The 19,477-nt window shown below is 42.5% G+C and overlaps 1 protein-coding gene across 6 annotated transcripts in view; it reads right to left on the reverse strand.

Moving 5' to 3' along the window:
• Window positions 1-19,477, reverse strand: part of EPHA3 (EPH receptor A3) — a 324,780-nt gene that overhangs the window by 101,982 nt on the left and 203,321 nt on the right. For all 6 annotated transcript variants that reach the window (XM_041767292.1, XM_041767280.1, XM_041767286.1 and 3 more), the window contains 2 exons: window positions 15,281-15,436; window positions 14,257-14,592 (listed from right to left, as the gene is read on the reverse strand). In XM_041767292.1, the coding sequence (XP_041623226.1) occupies window positions 14,257-14,592; window positions 15,281-15,436 (492 nt within the window). The remainder of the gene's footprint in view (window positions 1-14,256; window positions 14,593-15,280; window positions 15,437-19,477) is intronic.

The raw sequence follows: 19,477 nt of genomic DNA on the forward strand, positions 1-19,477 counted from the left end.
TTAAATAAATGGAATTGGATTTGTTCCAATAAAAAGCTTGATTGATCAGCAGAAGAGTGAATGGACAAATTGATGAATAAAACGAGACCCATGTGGAGAATTTCACTAGACGGATCTAAATATTTGGTCTCATCCCACTATTATAATTTTATGTATTTTGACTAAGTGCTTTATACGATGGAGATACATGCAGCTGAGAGACCATTAAATTTCATAGGGAACTATAATTCGTACATAATTTTCCTTTTTCCTCTTTGGTATAGTATTCTGTCTCTTAGAATTACATCACAAAACACATCATTAAAAAGTAGTTTTTAAGTATCTCCATTAGTAATCATAATTTTAAAAAAGAAGAAGCTAGCATATATAATCTGGCATTATCTGTGAGTTTTAGGTACATATTTCATTTGGGGAGCTTCACCAAGCTGCTGATGCTTGTTGAAGTTTCCTGGCAGCTGGCTTTGCTTGCCTTTTCTTGGCCAAACCAATCAATTTCACGCTGGTTTCTTAAAATCTTTTAAGATCTCCTACTAAACTGAGAGCTCCTTGAAAATAGTGGCCACATCTTAATCATCACTTTACCAACAGTGCATCCAGCACAGTACCTGGCTCATACTAAGTACTCAGTCATCACTTAGGTAACAGACAAAAGCAACTAATTAAGTATGTTACTTACTGGCAAAGAAAACCAGGAGTTATGTAAAAGTTACTTTGATCTTCAAGAGCGCATGTGTTGCGCATGCTCTAAAAGTTCATTAAGATACTACCAAGTGTCTGTGACTTGCGAGAGGCCAGCACTACACCCGGCATTACAGGCATGGGGTCCCGTCTTTACTACGTCTCGATGTAGAGGTAGTTCTTATTTAACAGATAAGATAGTTAAGACTAAAACTATCCAAGTTCAAGCAATTTAGTAGAAAAGAGACTTTTTTGTCTCAGATCCATTAGACTTTACAAACTTTTTTCATGTTTTTTTTTTAAGATTTTATTTATTTATTTATGAGAGACAGAGAGAGAGAGAGAGAGGCAGAGACACAGGCAGAGGGAGAAGCAGGCTCCATGCAGGGAGCCCGACGTGGGACTCATCCAGAGACCCCAAGGTCACGCCCTGGGCTGAAGGCGGAGCTAAACCGCTGAGCCACCAAGGCTGCCCGACTTTACAAACTTTTGATAATTTAACTCTTTCTGAGCTGTCTATTCTCGACCTGTGTATATATACACACATAAATAGTAAGTGGTAAAACCTTGTTCCTTATCTAGCTGCTTCATATTAGAACTTCAACAGGGACATTTATCTTCTGTCTGCAATAACAAGAATTCATGAAAATAGCTTAGAATGAGAGCATATTTCAAGGAAGACTGATGGGGTTTATTTCTTCAACTATTCAGAAATAAAAATTTTGAACCAGACTAAGTTTTTCTCCCATATCAATTCAAATCAACAAATAACTATGTTATGTTCTAAAATTTAGTTATTTACTGGGAGTTAATGTTATATTAGGTGATGTATTTGAGATATCAACTATAAAAAACCTTTTTGTTTTTTTTTGTTTGTTTTTAAGATTCTATTTATTTATTCATGAGAGACACAGAGAGAGAGAGAGAGAGAGAGAGAAAGGGAGAGGGAGAAGCAGAGACACAGGCAGAGGGAGAAGCAGGCTCCATGCAGGGAGCCCAATGTGGGACTCGATCCTGGGTCTCCAGGATCAGGTCCTGGGCTGAGGGCGGCGCTAAACTGCTGAGCCACCCGGGCTGTCCTGAAAAACCTTTTTGAAAGCCTTTTAATATAGAAAGAAAATAAGCCTTAATGAAATAGAAATTGAAATAGAGGCTCCTTTTCCTTGGCATATTGGAAATCTGCATAACTGTAATATGTGTTCCTTAGACGATATATACAAAATCAACCTCCACAGATGGAAAAAGACGGACAAACTGCTCAAAATCTATATTCAAATGACAAGATGAAACAAACACATACAAGTACATGAGAAGAAATATTTTTCTTTAATATCTGTAGTGAGCATGATTTTTTGGCATTTAAAATTAATAGACTTACTGAAATGTACTTTAAAAACAACTAATATTCTAACGATTAAAAGTAAAAGATGACTTTTTTTTCCTTTTAGGGGTTTGCTCTTATTTATTTTCAGCAAAGAAGATTAATAAGTGATAGGCATGAAGAAGCTACAAAGTTTCAGGAAATCATAGGACTTCTCAGGGTCAAAGCTCCTGTTGTATATTTTGTTTTCCTTACTAGCTGGTATTGAGGAACCAAGGAGAATTGCCTTCAAGTTTTATTCTTGAAAGACAGTTCCTCAAACCTCCCTATGGCCTTTTTTTTCTTTTTTTGACTATAGTTGACACAGGATGTCTACATGGGTTTCAGGTACACAACGTAGTAGTGATTCGACTTCTCTATACGTTATGCGGTGCTCACCACAAGCACAGCTAGTTACATCTGTCACCATACATTGCTATTATAATATCATGGACTGTATTCCTTATGCTGTGCCTTTTATTCCTATGACTTATTTATTCCATAACTGCAAAGCCTGAATCTCCCACTCCCCTTTACCCACTCTGCTTAGCCTCCCTGTCACTTGCCTCTGGCAACCATAGTTCGTTCTCTGTATTTATAGCTCTAATTATGCTTTTTGTATATTTGTTTATTCATTTGCTTTTTAGATTCCACATACCAGTGGGATCATAGTATTTGTCCTTCTCAGTCTTACTTAGGGTAATGTTAAGTAATTGCAGTCTTTGTTTCACATCACAACATTGTTTTTGGTTAAAAGCTTATTATTTAACTCTATATGGAATGATTGCTAAAATATTCTTTTGTCAGAGAAAGGACTCAAATAAAATCACGAACAAGAGAGGAGAAATAACAACCAACACCACAGGAATACAAACAATTAAAGGAATATATATTATGAAAAACTAGATGCCAACAAATGGACAAACTAGAAGAAATGGATAAATTCATAGAAACACACAATCTACCAAAACTGAAACAGGAAGAAATAGAAAATTCAAACAGATTGATTACCAGCAAAGAAATGGACTTAGTAATAAAAAAATTGCTAACAAACAGAAGTATAGGGCTTGCTGGCTTCACAGGCAAATTCTACTAAACATTTAAAGACGAGTTAATACCTATTATCAAAGTATTCCAAAAAATAGAAAAGGGGGAAAAAAAACTTCTAAATTCATCTATGAGTTCAGCATTACCCTGATACCAAAACCAGATAAAGACATCACAAACAAAGAGAACTGCAGGCCAATATTTCTGATGAACATAGATGCAAAAATCCTCAACAAAATACTAGCAAACCAAATCCAACAATACCTAATTGTTAATAATAATATAATTCATCACAATCAAACGGGATTTATTCCTGGGTTGCAGTGCACAAATCAATCAACATGATACATCACATCAATAAGGAAAAGGATGAGAACCATACAATCATCTCAATAGATGGAAGAAAAATACATTTGACAAAGAACAACATCCATTTTTGACAAAAACCCTCAACAAAATAGGTTTAGTGGGAATATACCTCAATATAATATAGGCCATATATGAAAAATCCACAGCTAGCATCATCCTTAATGTGGAAACACTGAGAGCTTTTCCCCAAAGGACAGGAAAAAGACAAGGATGTCCACTCTTACTTTTATTCAACATGTACTTGAAGTCCTGACTACAGCAATCAGACAACAAAAAGAAATAAAAGACATCCAGATTTCTAAGGAAGAAATAAAACTCACTATTTGCAGATGATATGACACTACATCTAGAAAACCCAAAAGACTCCATAAAAAAACTGCTAAAACTAAGAAACAAATTCAGTAAAGTTGCAGGATACAAAGTCAATGTACAAAAATCTGTTGCATTTCTCTACACCAGCAATGAAGCAGCAGAAAGAGAAATCAAGGAACTGATCCTGTTTACAACTGCACCAAAAATAATAAGATACCTAGGAATAAACTTAACCAAAGGGTGAAAGACTTTTACTGTGAGAACTATAAAACACTGATGAAAGAAATTCAAGATGATGCAAAGAAATAGAAAAACATTCCATGCTCGTGAATTGGAAGAACAAATATTGTTAACTTGTCTATCCTATCCAAAGTAATCTACACACTTAATATGATCTCTATCAAAATATCCACAGCATTTATCAGAAGCTAGAATGAACAATCCTAAAATTCGTATGGAACCACAAAAGACTCGAAATAGCGGAAGCAATCTTGAAAAAGAAAAGTAAAGCTGCAGTCATCACAATTCCTGACGTCAAGTTCTACTACCGAGCTATGGTGATCAAAACAATATGGCACTGGCACAAAATAGACACAAAGATCAATAGGACAGAATAAAAAACCCAGAAGTGGACCCACAATTATATGGTCAATTAGTCTTTGACAAAGCAGGAAAGAATATTCAATGGGAAAAAGACAGTGTCTTCAACAAATGGTGTTGGGAAAACTGGGCAGCCACATGCCGAATAGAATCTGGACCACTTTCTTACACCAGACACAGAAATAAATTCAAAATGGATTAAAGACCTAAATATGAGACAGGAAACCATCAAAATCCTAGAAGAGAACATAGGCAGTAACCTCTCTGACAGCGGCCATCGCAATGTTTTTTCTAGATATGTCTCCTAAGGCAAGAGAAATAAAAGCAAAAATAAACTATTGGGACTGTATCAAAACAGAAAGCTTCTGCACAGTGAAGGAAACAATCAACAAAACTAAGAGGCAGCCTACTGAATGGGAGCAGGTATTTGCCAATGATCTGGTAAAGGGTATGGTAAAGGGTAAGTAACCAAATTTTGTAAAGAACTTAAAAAACTTAACAACCAAAAAACAAATAATCCAATTAAAAATGGCCAGAAGACATGAACAGACACTTTTCCAAAGAAGACAAACAAATGGCCAACAGACACATGGAAAGATGCTCATCATCACTTATCATCAGGGAAATACAAATCACAACTACAGTGAGATATCACCTCACACCTGTCATAATGGCTAAAATCAACAATACAAGAAACAACAGGTATTAGAGAGGATGTTCAGAAGAAGGAGCCCTCTTGAACAGGGTGGGAATGCAAACTGGTGCAGCCACTATGAAAAAGATTATGTGAGTTCCTAAAGAAGTTAAGGTCTGGCAATTTTACTACTGGCTATTTACCCAAAGACTAGAAAACACTAGTTCAAAGGAATACGTGCACCATATGTTTACAGCAGCATTATCCACAGTAGCCAAACTGTGGGAGCAGCCCACGTGCCCATCAACCGATGATGGGACAAATAAGAAGGGACAAATAATGGACAAACATTAGCCATAAAAAAGAATGACATCCTTCCATTTGTGAAGACATGGATGGAGTTAGACAGTATTACGTTAAGTGAAATAAATCAGGGAAAGACACCATAATTTCACTCCCTAGTGGTATTTAAAAACCCAATGAGCAAAAAAAAAAAAAAAAAAAAAAAAAAAAAAAACCCAATGAGCAGAAGAAAAAAAGAGAAAGGAAAGAAATCAAGAAATAGACTCTCAAATGTAAAGAACAAACTGATGGTCACCAGAGGGGTGGTAGGAGAGGGGACGGGAGAAATAGGTGATGGGGACTAACGGGTGCACTTGTTGCACTGAGCACCCAGTGGTGGTAGGAGGTGCTGAATCACTCTATTCTACACCTGAAACTCATGTAATACTGGATGTTAACCAGGTGTGATTAAGATAAAAACTTAAAAAGTATATACGTTCTTTGGTCACTCATTTCTTCCTATATCTCCATCCATTTCTTTTCTTTAATCATTATGGACATCCTTTGCCTGATTATCTTTTTATTATTACCTATCCCTTTATTTTATTTATTTTTAAGTAGGCTCCACACCCAGCATGGAGCCCAAGACCAAGGCCTGACCTGATACCAACAGTCGGACACCTAACTTACTGAACCCTGCCCCCCATGCCCCACCTATCCTTTTATTGTATGGATGTTTCTGTTCTAGCTCAAGTACCAACACAGTAGACCAATATATCCAACCGCCATAGTCACATTTCCGTCAGATCTTCTCGTTGGTGCCTCAAAGTCAGCATACACACAGATGTGTGTGTGTCTCACAGGAGGAGCAAGAATGGCTACGTGTACTGAGACTTGTTACATTCAACATATATGAATTATGATTTAGAAAAAATTGGGGCCTCAGCCATTCACATTAGGTAGAATATTTCAGAGGTCGACGTCACCCTTTAACATTTATTCAAATTTATTTTTTTCATTTTTAAAAATATTTCCCTAGACAAAGCAAGATCAGTATGATTACACGGGAGATGGGGCACGATGACTTATTTATGCACTTCCGCGGTTACGTATGCTGTACCTTCTTTTACTTACTCCTCACAACAACGTGTGTGTAGTATTGTAGTATTGTATCTATTTCAAAAAGGATGCAAGGACTGCAGGTGAGTCAAATAACTGCCTTAATTTAGTTTTTAAATGGAATTGGGAATAAATTCCTCAAAAACATTAAAAAAAAGTGGCAACACCTAGATTTACAATTGGACTTTGACACTGTCCTACACCACTTTTGCCTTTCAAATACTATTTTTTTTTCTGATCATATTTGTTTCAGTTATAAGTAAACACTGGGTTATTTTTCCATGAGAACATGATACACTCTGTATTAATTTAATTCCTTATTCAACTTAGAAATTACTTAGTCTAAGTGTTTAGTTTTTTAAAAAAGACAAAACAATTGCTATGAGGAGTGACCTTGTATTCAGAGGCTCAAGCCAAAGATTGGCAGCACAGAGGACCTTTTTTGGACACACATTCCAGAACTCTTCCTACCGTGACCTTTATGCCCCTCCTTTAAAGTTGGTTATTGAACAAAATTGTGACCAAGGATTTCCTTTCTTTTGATTTATCATTATTTTTTTCCTAGTGAAACAAAAATAAAAGCCAGTAATAGTAATCGATTATTTCTGGATCATAATAAATTATCAAGATAAATGTTTCTTTTTTCTTTTCTTTTTTTTAAAGATTTTATTTACTTATACATGAGAGACACAGAGAGGGAGGCAGAGACACAGGCAGAGGGAGAAGCAGGCTCCATGCAGGGAGCCCAACGTGGGACTCGATCCTGCGTCTCCAGGATCAGGTCCTGGGCTGAGGGCGGTGCTAAACTGCTGAGCCACCCAGGGATCCCCAAGATAAATGCTTCTTATCTATTATTTATAAATCTGTATTTGTTTATTTGAGAGAGAGAGAACGAGGGGAGGGAGGGGCAGATGGAGAGCATCTCCCAGCAGACTCCTTGGGAGCACAGAGCCCAAGGCCACGTGGTCTCAGGAAGCCTTGAGGTCATGACCTGAGCTGGAAACAAGGGTGAGACGCTTCACGGACCCAGACGCCCCTAAGATAAATATTTTTAAATTAGCACTGATTAATAGGGAACACACTTCAGAAATGCAGGGATTTTGTTTGGTTTTAACAAGAAAGACCCGGCTAGACAGCTCTCCAAGAAGGCAATTCAGGTTTCCCCTTCCTACCCGCATGGCTCAAATCACGTGAGCTTTTGATTTCAAAAGGAAACAGTATCCTGTGAGCTGTGTGGCGGCGGTCGGTCAAGTCCGGGCAGTGTGATAACCATCTCGACCTGTTTCTTTTTTTCAGTATTACTTATATTTTGTGCAAAGCGACAGAGAAAAGAACATCCTGGCAGCTAAGAGCCGGAGCTCTGGGGTCGTGCAACCGGGATCCGGCCACGTGACCGCCCGCAGTCCACGGAGGCGGTTACCTCCAGGCGGTTACCTCCAGGCGGGCGCTGCAGGTCGGCGGCGCTCACTGGGCCACGCGGGGGGCGGAGCGGGCTGCCCGCCTCGGCCTCGCGTCCCCGCCCGGCGCGAAGGGCCCCGGCTCCGGGCCTGGCCCGTGGGAGCGGCCGGGCCGCCGCGGGGCTGTGGTTGGGCTCAGGGCGCCAGGGGCTGCGGACGCTCCCCCCGCGGCCGCCCCGTCCCCGCCCCGCCCCCCCGCGGCCGCCCCGTCCCCGCCCCGCCCCCGCGCGGCCGCCCCGTCCCCGTCCCCGCTCCCGCTCCCCGCCCCGCGGCCGCCCGGTCCCTGCTCTCGCCCTCCCCCCGCCCCCGTCCCCGCTCTCGCCCCCGCTCTCGCCCTCCCCCCGCGGCCGCCCCGTTCCCGCTCTCGCCGCCCCCACTGCGGCCGCCCCGCCCCCCGCGCAGGACCCCGAGCCGACGGCGCCTGGCTCCCACGGGGCGGCAGGCAGGGGGCGGCAGGCAGGGGCCGCCGGGCGCCCCTCCTCTGGGCCGTCCGCACGGCCTCGGTCGCCCCAACTCGCTGCACTGACGCGGAGACGCCCGCCCTCGTGGCCCGAAGGACCAGCGAGTCCTTCCGCCGTCTCCTGCCGTCCGGGCCGCAGTGACGCCGCCCTCTAGCCCCGGTGGCCGCCCGCAGCGCTCCTTCGGAAATGCCGAAGCGGGACCAGCCATCTGTGACCTAAGTGTCCCTCCGTCACAGCCACGTCTGCTGTTCCCAATGCCAGTGGGACAGCGAGGTGCACGGAGTCCGTGTGCTCCAGAATAAGGAATACAGAAGATTTAGAAATATCTGTGTTCTCCATGTAGAACATTAGGGTAGACGTCAGGGGCCGCCCTCGGCCCAGGCGGTGACCCCAGGTCCCGGGATCGAGTCCCGCGTCCGGCTCCCTGCGTGGCGCCTGCTCCTCCCGAGACTGTGTCTCTGCCTCTCTCTGTGTGTCTCTCATGAATGGATAAATAAAATCTTCTAAAAACAAAACACAACAAAAAAGGACAGATGCTGAACGTAGCCAAAGGGAACGAGTAGATCTACGATTTGTTTTTTGAAAGGACGTGTAGCTCATTCAAGATGTATTAAAGATACCTATTTCTGATTCTACTAAGGGGCATCGTTGCTTCATTCCGCGAGGTAGCAGCCACACGACTATTGGCCACAGGCTTCTAAAATCCCTTACTGGACATAAGTTGATAGGCACACTTAAAGGTACACTTAAGGATTGATTAATATCAGTAATGAAGCTCTGATTTGTAGTCCCAGCATTACTAAAGATAAATTTAAAAAAAAGAAAGAAAAAAATTATAATTGGATTTCTAGGTCAATGCCTTCACATGATAGTGATTTTTGACCAGATGAAAAGAAGATATGTGAAAAGAAGAAGATGAAAAGATCATCAGATTAAGTGGATGATAGAAGCCATTCCGTGTAAAGTGGAGGGCGGGCATGTTTTCATTATATTGGATGATCTCCTTTGCATAAATTAGTGGTCCTTCAATAGGACGTCCAAATAAGGCTACATTGAGTTTTTTTTCTTTTCAATAATACTATTTTGTTATTTTTTTAATGGTGTGGCAGCCATGAAATTTGCAGAGTGATATCCAGCACCTAGAAAGTCCTACAAATCAGTGTTGGATTCCCCTCCCTTCATATTTCTTATCTGACTTAATTCATAGAAAAAATATTAATTTATTCATTATTATAAATACGAGCTATTTTATAAATAGGAACTTAAACAGAATATCACTAAGACTTTAGTGGTACATTTGACAAAATTGACAAGTATCTGACATAATAGCAGGGAACAATGTGAATGTCCTGATTCTGACAAATGTACTCAGGTTCTAAGAAATCACAGTGTTTTTAGGAAATTTTCACTGAGAAGCTAACAGCAAAGGGGCACATCATGTGCAATTTACTCTCAAGAGGTTCAGAAATGAATATCTATATAGAGAAGGAGAAGGGGGAGAGAATGATAAAGCCGTTGTGGTAAAACGTTAACTTCAGAGGGATCTGGGCAAGGGTTTAAGCACAAAATGTGTGCTCTACACACTACTTTGTCACATCTGTAGTACTTTCACACATGATAGAAATTGTACGCACACACGCAGAGCTCTACTAGGGTAAATTGAAAGACGAGGGAAAGTTCCATTCTCTCTAGGTAAGCATCGGGGTCAGGATCATGTTCATAAAGAAAAAATAAGTTTACACAGAACTAGAGAAAAATATTAATGTGCATGCCTGGAGCAAAGAAAAAATAAATTGATATTGGAGAAATAACGAAAAGGGAAATACTAGAGCAACAGCAGGGCCCAGAGAGTGGAGGAACAACTAACGTAAATTGAGAGAAACATGATGGCATTCACCCAAGTGTCAAGTTAAGGTTAGTTGATCCAGTGATTCTAGGACGGATGGCACTTGAGGGTCAACGATCTGGCAATCAGGAATCCAAGGAGAAAAAGGCCAAAATCCCTAAAACTTATTTTTTTGGGGGTAAAGTTTATAGCTTGAAAGTTTTAAAGTGCCATGTGAGAGTTGAAAACAATAATTGCAGATAACGTGAATTCTCATATAAGCCCAATGATGGTATTTATTTCGTTCTTTCATTACAATTAAGTCAGTCAAATTCTAAGAATTTTAATTATTGACTTTAATCCCTGCTCTTTTCAATATTGCTACTTAAAACACAAATTGAATGAAGTTACCCTCCCACTCAAAGTGTTTTTATCTTCATCCAAAACCCTATCATGTGACCTTCAGGTTGGTTGGCCGTCCTTGACTATCCAAACTGATTTCTTGTGACCCTTTTTCAAGTTCACTTTCCTCCTCCCAGCCTAGCCTTGCTGTCATTCAGGGAACTCAACTCCAGTACTGTGATATGACTTATATACTTCTTTTCCTTATATCTGATTTATTTCTATTTTTTCAAAGTACTTTTAACTCTTCCTCAAGGGCTTCCCTAAAATTTTTACCAAACATAATTACATAGTGTCTTATACACATTTGTTCCATATATATTGTTTTTGATTCTATACTTGGCTGGAGCACATATGACATGTACTTGTTGACCCATTAGCTCTTTTTACACCTATCTAAGTTGCTAAGCAGTAAAATGGTTTTATTTAAATGAATACATTTTAGTTCCTACTCTTTTTTATCTTGGAATCTCAACATAACTAAAAGACGACTGTTGCAGTTCATCACATCATTCATTCATAAATGCTCTAACCAGGAATTTTAGAAATGAACACTCCAAACAGAGGAAAAAGTATGAGGATCCAACACAACTGAAAGGAAAAATCAGTAGCATGTGACAACTTCTTAAATGTAGAAGGTGAACCAAAGATGCTTCCAAGTGTTAGATTAGAATCTGGTGAACTGGGGAGTGGTGGTTACCTTGGCAGAGAGGAGGAAAGTAAGGAGAGGAAGTTGTTTGAGGGAGATTATATTTTAATTTTTGAATGGTAGAAATTTCCATTATTCATTCATTCATTCATTCATTCATTCAACATTTGAGTGATTTTAAGGTGCTAGGAGGCACTGTTTCCAAGTCTGACAAAAACAAATGTGAACATCAGAGAGGGTCCACTGGCCCATGAAATTTATATTCTTTCTAACAATTTAACATAAAGATACAAATAGGAAATTATTACTGGTTTCTAAGAAGGGACTTGCTGTTGTGTGAAGGTAGAAATCAAGCCCTAGTATGAATGAGGGAACAAAAGAAGTAAGGATCACTCTATAAAACAAAACAAAACAAAACAAAACAAAACACCAAACTAACCTTAGACTGAACATTCAGAGAGAAACAGGATGAAACCTTGCAGTAGGTCCCGCCGCGGGACCCGGCGGCCAGGAGGGCTGCACGCCGTGCCCACTCCTGCCCTGGCGGGAGCCCGTTCTCAAGGCGGCCGGCCACTATCCTGCACAGGAGCGAAAATGCAGCCAGACAAGGCAGGGCTCCCTGGCCCCACCGCCTGGCCCTGATCCTGCTCATGCTCCAACTGTGGGGTTTGGAGCCCCAACAAGGGTCTCCCGCACCCCAGGCAGAGAGCAGGATTCAGACACCCCGAAGTGAATACATCAAATGCCTAGTGCTGCATCGTGTGGACACACTGTGATTCCCTAAAAAACAAACCAACCAACAAAACCCCAAACGATAGTGGGGTTAGAGGGATTGGCTGCTGTGGTCCCTGCTGTGTGTGTCTCCCCTGTGACTTGCGACTGCCAGGCCAAAGCTCCAACCCCATTTACTTCCCGTTGTCTCGGCTGCTGGTGGTCGCCCTGACCCAGGGATCTGGAACTGTCAGCTTCCCGATGGATGCACGTGGAGAGCCAGGGGCCAATGATAAGACAGGAAGGAAGGAGCTCCTGCTTGTTTTATACGTTTCTGTTTGACTTAGGAGATAATTATAACACAGATGGAGGCTCCTATTTTAAACAAGGTAGTAAATCAGTGTGAAATATAGGATTCGGGAAAGCCATTTGCCACATAATTATGATTTCTTAAAACCCCTGGTTCACTGAATACGAGAAGCTGTAATCAGGGAATATTTAGCAACAGCATCACTCATTATTTTTGCTCTTGGAAGGCCGCTGGGCAAATCTAAGTCACCAGTGTTTTAAATACTATTAGTCACAAAGTTTAACTACCATTAGCTGAAGTGAAGCAAGAACATCTGTCGGCGGTATGGGATGTAGCTTTGAGGTGGGGGGGTCACAGAGTCAGGATGCAAGAGTTGAATCATGGTTCAGCTTCCTTCAAAGTCCCGTGTCTCCCGCAAGGAAAGTGCATTTGTCACTCAATGCCAGGGTGTAAAGGTGTGAGAGCTGCATCGACAGAGGAAACAAGGAACGGCACAGGGACTCGGAATCAGAAAGTGAGACGATCGATTGCCTGGGGACCCGCAGGGGTAGTTAGAAGGGCTCTGAACTAGTGTAGATGCCGATCCGAGCAGCCAGTAGAGTCCCACGGGTGCAGGTTCCCCGGGTACCAGCTGGGCGACGTCTCTTGGCAACTGCTGGCCAGGTGAACCCAAGGTGGCTTCTTTCGGCAAGTTCCCGGGCTGCCGCTCTGGCCTTTGTCAGCTAGAGACACCGGAGTTGGCTCCCTGCCCTTTCTACACCCTCTGGGACACTTGCCACCGGCTGGGGCGGAGGGCAGTCCCAGCAGGCAGCCTCGGGCAGGGGGCAGGCGAGGCGGACTCGGCGTCCTGACTTCCAGCCCCAGGGTGAACCCCGTGCCTGCAGCCGGAGCCTCCTCAGGGCACAGCCTGGCTCCCCCCTGCCCCCCCGTTTGGGCTCCACCATTTATCTGTGTGTCGATGATGGGCCCTGACCGCTCGCTGGCGGCAGAGGCCCCCGAGGTCGCACCTTGGAGCAACGAGTGTGCAAGGATCGCAGCTCCGCCACCGCCGGGCCTGCTGATCACCGGGGCCACGGACCTCTTCATCGCCGGTGTCACCTGCGCGGCTCTTGTCCACTATGCCCCTGCCAGTGTTGGACACAATCACAACTACAATCTCAGAAACAATTTTGGACTCTGCCCCATTTGCGAAACAAAATAAAACAAAAGCGATAGTAAAGAGGTCATAAGGGTTCCCAGAGAACGGGAAAGCAGGGAAGGTGTAAGGTGACCGGGGGAAGAGATGCGCCAGCCGTTCAGAAAACACCCGGCGGAGGCCAGATAAAGAAAACTGAGGCCTGCCTGTCGTCTCATTTTTCCAGTCCACATTCCAGGGCCTTGGCTTAGCACCTGCCGACGGACTAGTTTGTTTTAATTGGAAAAAAAATCTGTCAGTGCAAAATGCAAAAGTGACTTACATTTATGATAGTTTTACATCAACGGTTCTCCACCAAGACCTCCTGTCACTACGCTTCTCTGGAAGTTCAATACTTTGAATATTTAAGTACAAGTCATTCCTATCAAATAAAATGTATTTATTTTCTTATTTTTAATTAATCAGAGAATTATCTCTGAGCTGTGATACTCAGGGCTTCCGAGGAGCATACAATAATTGAATAAAGATATAAAAATAAGGTATAATTATAACTAAGGTAAAGAGATTTCTAATTTTAAGTATCCTGCATAGCCTTTCACAAGCTCTTTAAAAATATCCCAATGTCCCAAGGAGCCCCGACAAGTACAATCTCCGGTGCGCCAATTACTTTAAGATCCCAAATTGAAAAGCAGTGGATTAAACCAGTTCAAACTGACCTAATACGTATACTATGCCTGCCTGGAGAAGTGCGTGCCCTTATTCAAGGTAGCCCCGCTGCCGAAATGGGTCAGAAAAGAAGATGCTGGGGCCCTTGCCAGCAATTTTTCCCGCCCTTCCTTCCACTCCGCGAGTGGGCAGGGCTCCCCGGCTCGAGTCGGCACGGGCCGGCGCCCAGGTGGACTCACCAGCCTGGTTGGTGGTGATGCTGACGGCGGCGAACTGCCGCGGAGGCGAGCTCAGCTCTGACACCCCGTTGGTGGCGTCGATCTCAAAGGTGTAGTTAGTGTGAGCCAGGAGGTCCGTCACCGTCACCGTGGTGTTGGCGAGTCCGAACTGTCGGGGCAGGAAACGGACATTTGGGCTGCACGGCTCACACTGCTGTACGTTCCACCCACATTTCCTACATATGACGTTGAAGGTGACATCCTTCCGGCCTCCCGTGTCCAGGGGCCAGCTCCAGTCCAGGATGACCGAGGTCTCGTTGATGTTGGAGATGACATTTCTTGGTGCAGACGGAGGTCCTGCAAAGCAGTTCAACAAGGACTGATGAGCCTCACTGCTGCTTTCCACTCCCAGGGCCGTAGATAACCTACAGGGGCACCGAGGGAGCTAAATAGCCATCTTGCCTCTATTACCCACTGCACTCGTCCTTGGGGTGTCCACGAGCTTATAGACGCAAGGGTTCAAGAGTGCGGGCCTCCCTGGGCCACGAACAGGGGGTTCTGGCTCCAGGCTGGAGGCGCGCTCCCCAAGGCCAGCAAGGGAATTCACTACTAAATTCAATGCCCTTGCGGATAGCTATGAAAACTTTCCTATTAGTTTTATAAATCTCAGTCCTTTTTCCCTATGACCTATGACCAGCATGTAATAGAAATGTAAAAGCGCAGATCCCACAGCTGTCGCCTCCCTATCCTGTCAAATGTAACACAAGGCGGAAACCAAGATAAAGAAAATTCTCTTTCTTTCTGGGGGTCCTGCCGCAGGAAGTGCTCTAAAAACTCATTCGTGTTGCGTGATGAATGTCGCATGTGTGGTGAGCCAAGCGTGGGGAGTGAAGCAAGGGAAGCTTTCAGTTTGCACGTGGATAACGGAAAGAAATGGGCCAAATGCTTTAAAAAAATAAAAATAAAGAGGCACAATAACAAGAAGAAAAAAACAACAACAAAATAAACCAAACATGGAAGCATGGGTTGCAGCAGAACTACTCACGGGTACAAGCCATGGATGGAGGGTCTTTGTCTGCTCGGAAGTAATTATTCTCACACCTGCAGTTCACGGAACCATCTTCGTGGGTGGAACTGTGCGGTGGGCACTTGGCACACTTCATGTTACCATCCGAGGCCTTGTAGAAACCTGGTCGGCAAGCTACAAACAAAAGGACTTGTTTTAAAAGCCTGTGGTCATTTTGAAAATGTATTTTTGAAAATATGTAAAGCAGATTTCAGAATGTTAGGGAATGCATGCACTAGGAATAAAAATCCATTTGTTTGTTTTTTTTCCCTCCCAGGATTTACAGAAGCCCATCCTGTGGCCCAGTGTCGTTTCTCCACATATACATCTGAATTTGCACCAACTCGTAAGGGGAGAAAACCTCCGAAGATTTAGATTATTTTGGCACTAGAGTGTGATGAAATTTCCAGCTCGTGTTTTCACAGCTTTCCTTGGCATTGAGCTCTTTGTGGAGAAAACACAGCAAAGCCATGTCACCATGTAGCCGTTCCTTCTAGAACATGATGCCATGTGCACACTCTGAACTGCAGAGAGTGCTGCATTCCACACGCCACCGCTTTTCACTGGTTTCTGTGTACTGCTCTCGCAAGCGTAAGCAGCCGAAGGAACAGATCATGGCTTCGTTATTCTATGATTCTTTTTTAAAAAAAGATTTTATTTATTTGAGTGAGAGAGAGAGAGAGAGAGAACGAGCAGGAGGGAGGGACAGAGGCGTAGGGAGAGGCAGGCTACCCTCTGAGCAGAGGCCTGATGGACACAGGGCTCGGCCCCAGGACCCCAGGATCACGACCTGAGCCCAAAGCGCTTAACCGACTGAGCCACCATGTTAAGAATCTTGATGCATGGTTCTCGGGAGCTATGTCTTTTTTTTTTTTCCTTCTGCCTCGACAGTGTTGCACCTTTACTTCTATGGCAATGGCTTGAATGGAAGATTAATGTATTTCCTTGTCTGTATCTCAAATACATGGGAGGTATAATTTTTATCTAAACTGATCTACCTGTGAATTATTACTAGATTACAAGTTTTTTTTTTTTTTTTAAGATTTTTTTATTTTAGGGATGCCTTGTGGCTCAGCGGTTGAGCATCTGCCTTCAGTTCAGGTCCTGGGATCCGGCCCCACCTCCGGCTCCCTGCTCAGGGGGGAACCTGCTTCTCTGTCTGCCTCTCCGCTGCTCCTCTCCCAACTCACGTTTTTTTCCTCTCTCTCTCTCTCTCTGAAATAAATAAATAAAATCATAAAAAAAGATGTATTTATTTTAGAGAAAGACCCTGAGATCATGACCTGTGTTAAAATCAAGAGTTGGCTGCTTAACCCACTGGGCCACTCAGGTGCCCCTCAATCAAAACTTTTTAAGTAAGTGTGTCTTCTTTTTTTCTGGACTTCTCAGAATGACATTTCTTAAAGCCCAACGAACTGGTCATGAACTATCGATTTCAGCCGCCCATTTACTGTTCTTTATTTATTTATTGCTCTTACAGAAATATGCCTCCACTCTATTATTTTTGTTTAATCTTATGTAAGATTCAAAATACTGTAATGTTTCCTGGGATTCAATTCCAGAATTACATTGACAATGGAAATCACAGTGAAAACCCTACCAAGAAGTCTCCTGAAATTGTTTTGAGGATTTTGAAGGTCCCAATTTTTTAAGTTTCCCCCAGATTATCTTTGGAAGTCAGTGATTTCTTAAATCTCCACTATTTAATATCAATGCTACATTGAGATTTAATGGCATAAAGCTCTGACATGTAAAATATTCCCTATACATTTTATCATTGGATCCCATAATTCTCCTGTATCAACTTCATAGTGGGAATAACAGGTTATCTGCACACAAGTAAAGCCTCTATGGACAAACCTTAACTTTTATAATCATTAAAAGCATTTTGAAAGATAACACATTCCATCCAGAGTATCTTCCCACTGGACGTTTCCTGAGAAACACACCGCCGAGAGAGATACGCTGTCAGGATGCACAGTTACACTAACTAAAAATGATAGCGATCATTAACCTAATCTTGCTGTTTTCTAGTTTTATTAAGAATGGCTGCACTAGGGTTATCTTACATTACATTGAACAGCTTTTGGTGCCACATGGATGGCCGCTCAGATAAATTCTATCACCCCAACCAAACACGAATTAGGTGTTGAACACTGTTCCTGAGCACTGGTTAGAAACTTCCACTCATATCTCATGTCATATCGCCTGGGGGGGAATGATATAAAGTACAAACAAACCATGCACTTAACTTCTGGTTTCAATTTAGCTCATCGAGCGCTTTTAAATTTGTAAGAGGGCAATGCCGAGTCTTTAAAAGATTGGGTTGCAGCGCTTCATTTTGTGTCTTTGGTTGCTTTTAAGTTTATCTGTATGATTTTATTTGAGGTTTTTACTGCTTTTACAACATTTAGCATAAAGGTATTCACTAAACACTCAATCACTTTTTGTTAATATTATGAATGGCTATACTTGGGCATTTAAGGAAAAGACAAGGCAGTCACATAATCACTTCTTAGCTACAGCACAGGACTTGTAATAATAACAGGAAAGCAGCTATAGTTTGTAAACCGAAAAGTTAAAAATGTGATTCATACTAGTAACTAGACTTTCTCTAAATACGATTCAATAATCTTAGATAAAAGGAAAAGGTACGTAGACACATATATATTCAGTCTAATAAATGCTTGTCCATCATTTACTGGTGTTCAAGGCCTCTGTTAGCCTTGAAGATACAGACGTTCCTGATTCTGTCCATTCAAAAGGGCCTTTGCGATGGAAAGCAGGCACCAGGCATTTCACTCAGGCCACGTGGAGCAAGCATTCCATTCTGACTGAGCCCTTGGAAGGAACCACAGGGAGGGAATCCCATGTGAGCAAGATTGGAAAATATAGTAAAAGTTGGCCTGTAAATAGCAAAATCAAATACACAAATAGATGAAGGGAAAGACAAGCTGTTAAGCTGAGGAACACGGTAGGTGCCATGGGTCGCATGCTGAACACCTGCTTTCTGCTTGCTCATAGAAGGTGACCTTGCTCAGAATCGCAGTAGGCCAAGTCCTCCCTCACACAGACGTGGTCGTTACGGGTGGCCGGTGAGCACCGAAAGAGGAGCGGAGAGATACAGACAGAAATCTGATGAAAGTCTTGGAAATACCTTTTTTTTTTTCTCCCTAAGAAGATGGTCCAAGTGTAATGGAAGCTGCTTTACCTGCATTAGTCCCATTGATTCTCAGCGTAATGGTTTATGTGCAACAAAGGCCAAGAAAAATAATTGTGGAACCCGAACCTGCTGATTCAGCTAGCACCTGTCTCTCAAGATTTCTTATAACGGTGGAAAAATAACACCCTGTTTAAGTCGCCATGGGCAAGCTTCTTATCCCTGCAGCAGAAAGTATTTCTGAAGGATGGAGGGCACATGGAGAACGAGAACGCAGTTGAGGGGTACAGCCGGGATAGCCCCTGCTTTGCATCCTCTGGCCCCGGCGGCTAGCTGATGGGCTTTACCCATCCAATGTGCTGGTATTCATCAGATTTCAAGTATGTGCAGAGTACAATAATAGACCCTAAATAGTAATAGTGTAGACATCCTTACTCTTTCTGAAAGACTTTCGTATGTACCATCTCAATGGAATCTCACAGCAGTTGTATTGAAATTACTGGGGCAGATACTAATCTATTTACTTTACAGAACGGACAATTGAAGCACAAACAAGAAAAATAGTGTGTCCAAGATAACAAAGAATTCAACGGTATGATCTGAAAAAGAGATTTTTCTGCTGTAACTGGAAGCAAAGTATTCTCTAAAACCATGGAATCTTTTCCTACTAATTCTAAGCTGCCCTTATGATGTTGAAGAATAGTCATTGAAAACTGATTTAATTAAACAGATGCAAGTCTTTTGCCATCTACTCCTAGTAAGAAACTATTTCAGAAAGGGCAATGTTTTCTCATCATCCCCCATTTGATGCCTAATATTGTTATGGGGAGATGAGCAAAAGCAAAAGTGTTTCTTCTTTCAGTTGTCAAATTCAGGAATAGCACAACCCACACTATATGTGGGAGTCACACAAGTAAATTTTTCCATTCTTGATAAAAGTATGATCTTTAAATCTTCTACTGAAACTGCCCAACAAATTTGAGACTATGACTCAATAATTTATATTCATTAATAAA

Source organism: Vulpes lagopus, chromosome 1 (assembly GCF_018345385.1).
Source record: "Vulpes lagopus strain Blue_001 chromosome 1, ASM1834538v1, whole genome shotgun sequence".
NCBI classification, from domain to species: domain Eukaryota; kingdom Metazoa; phylum Chordata; class Mammalia; order Carnivora; family Canidae; genus Vulpes; species Vulpes lagopus.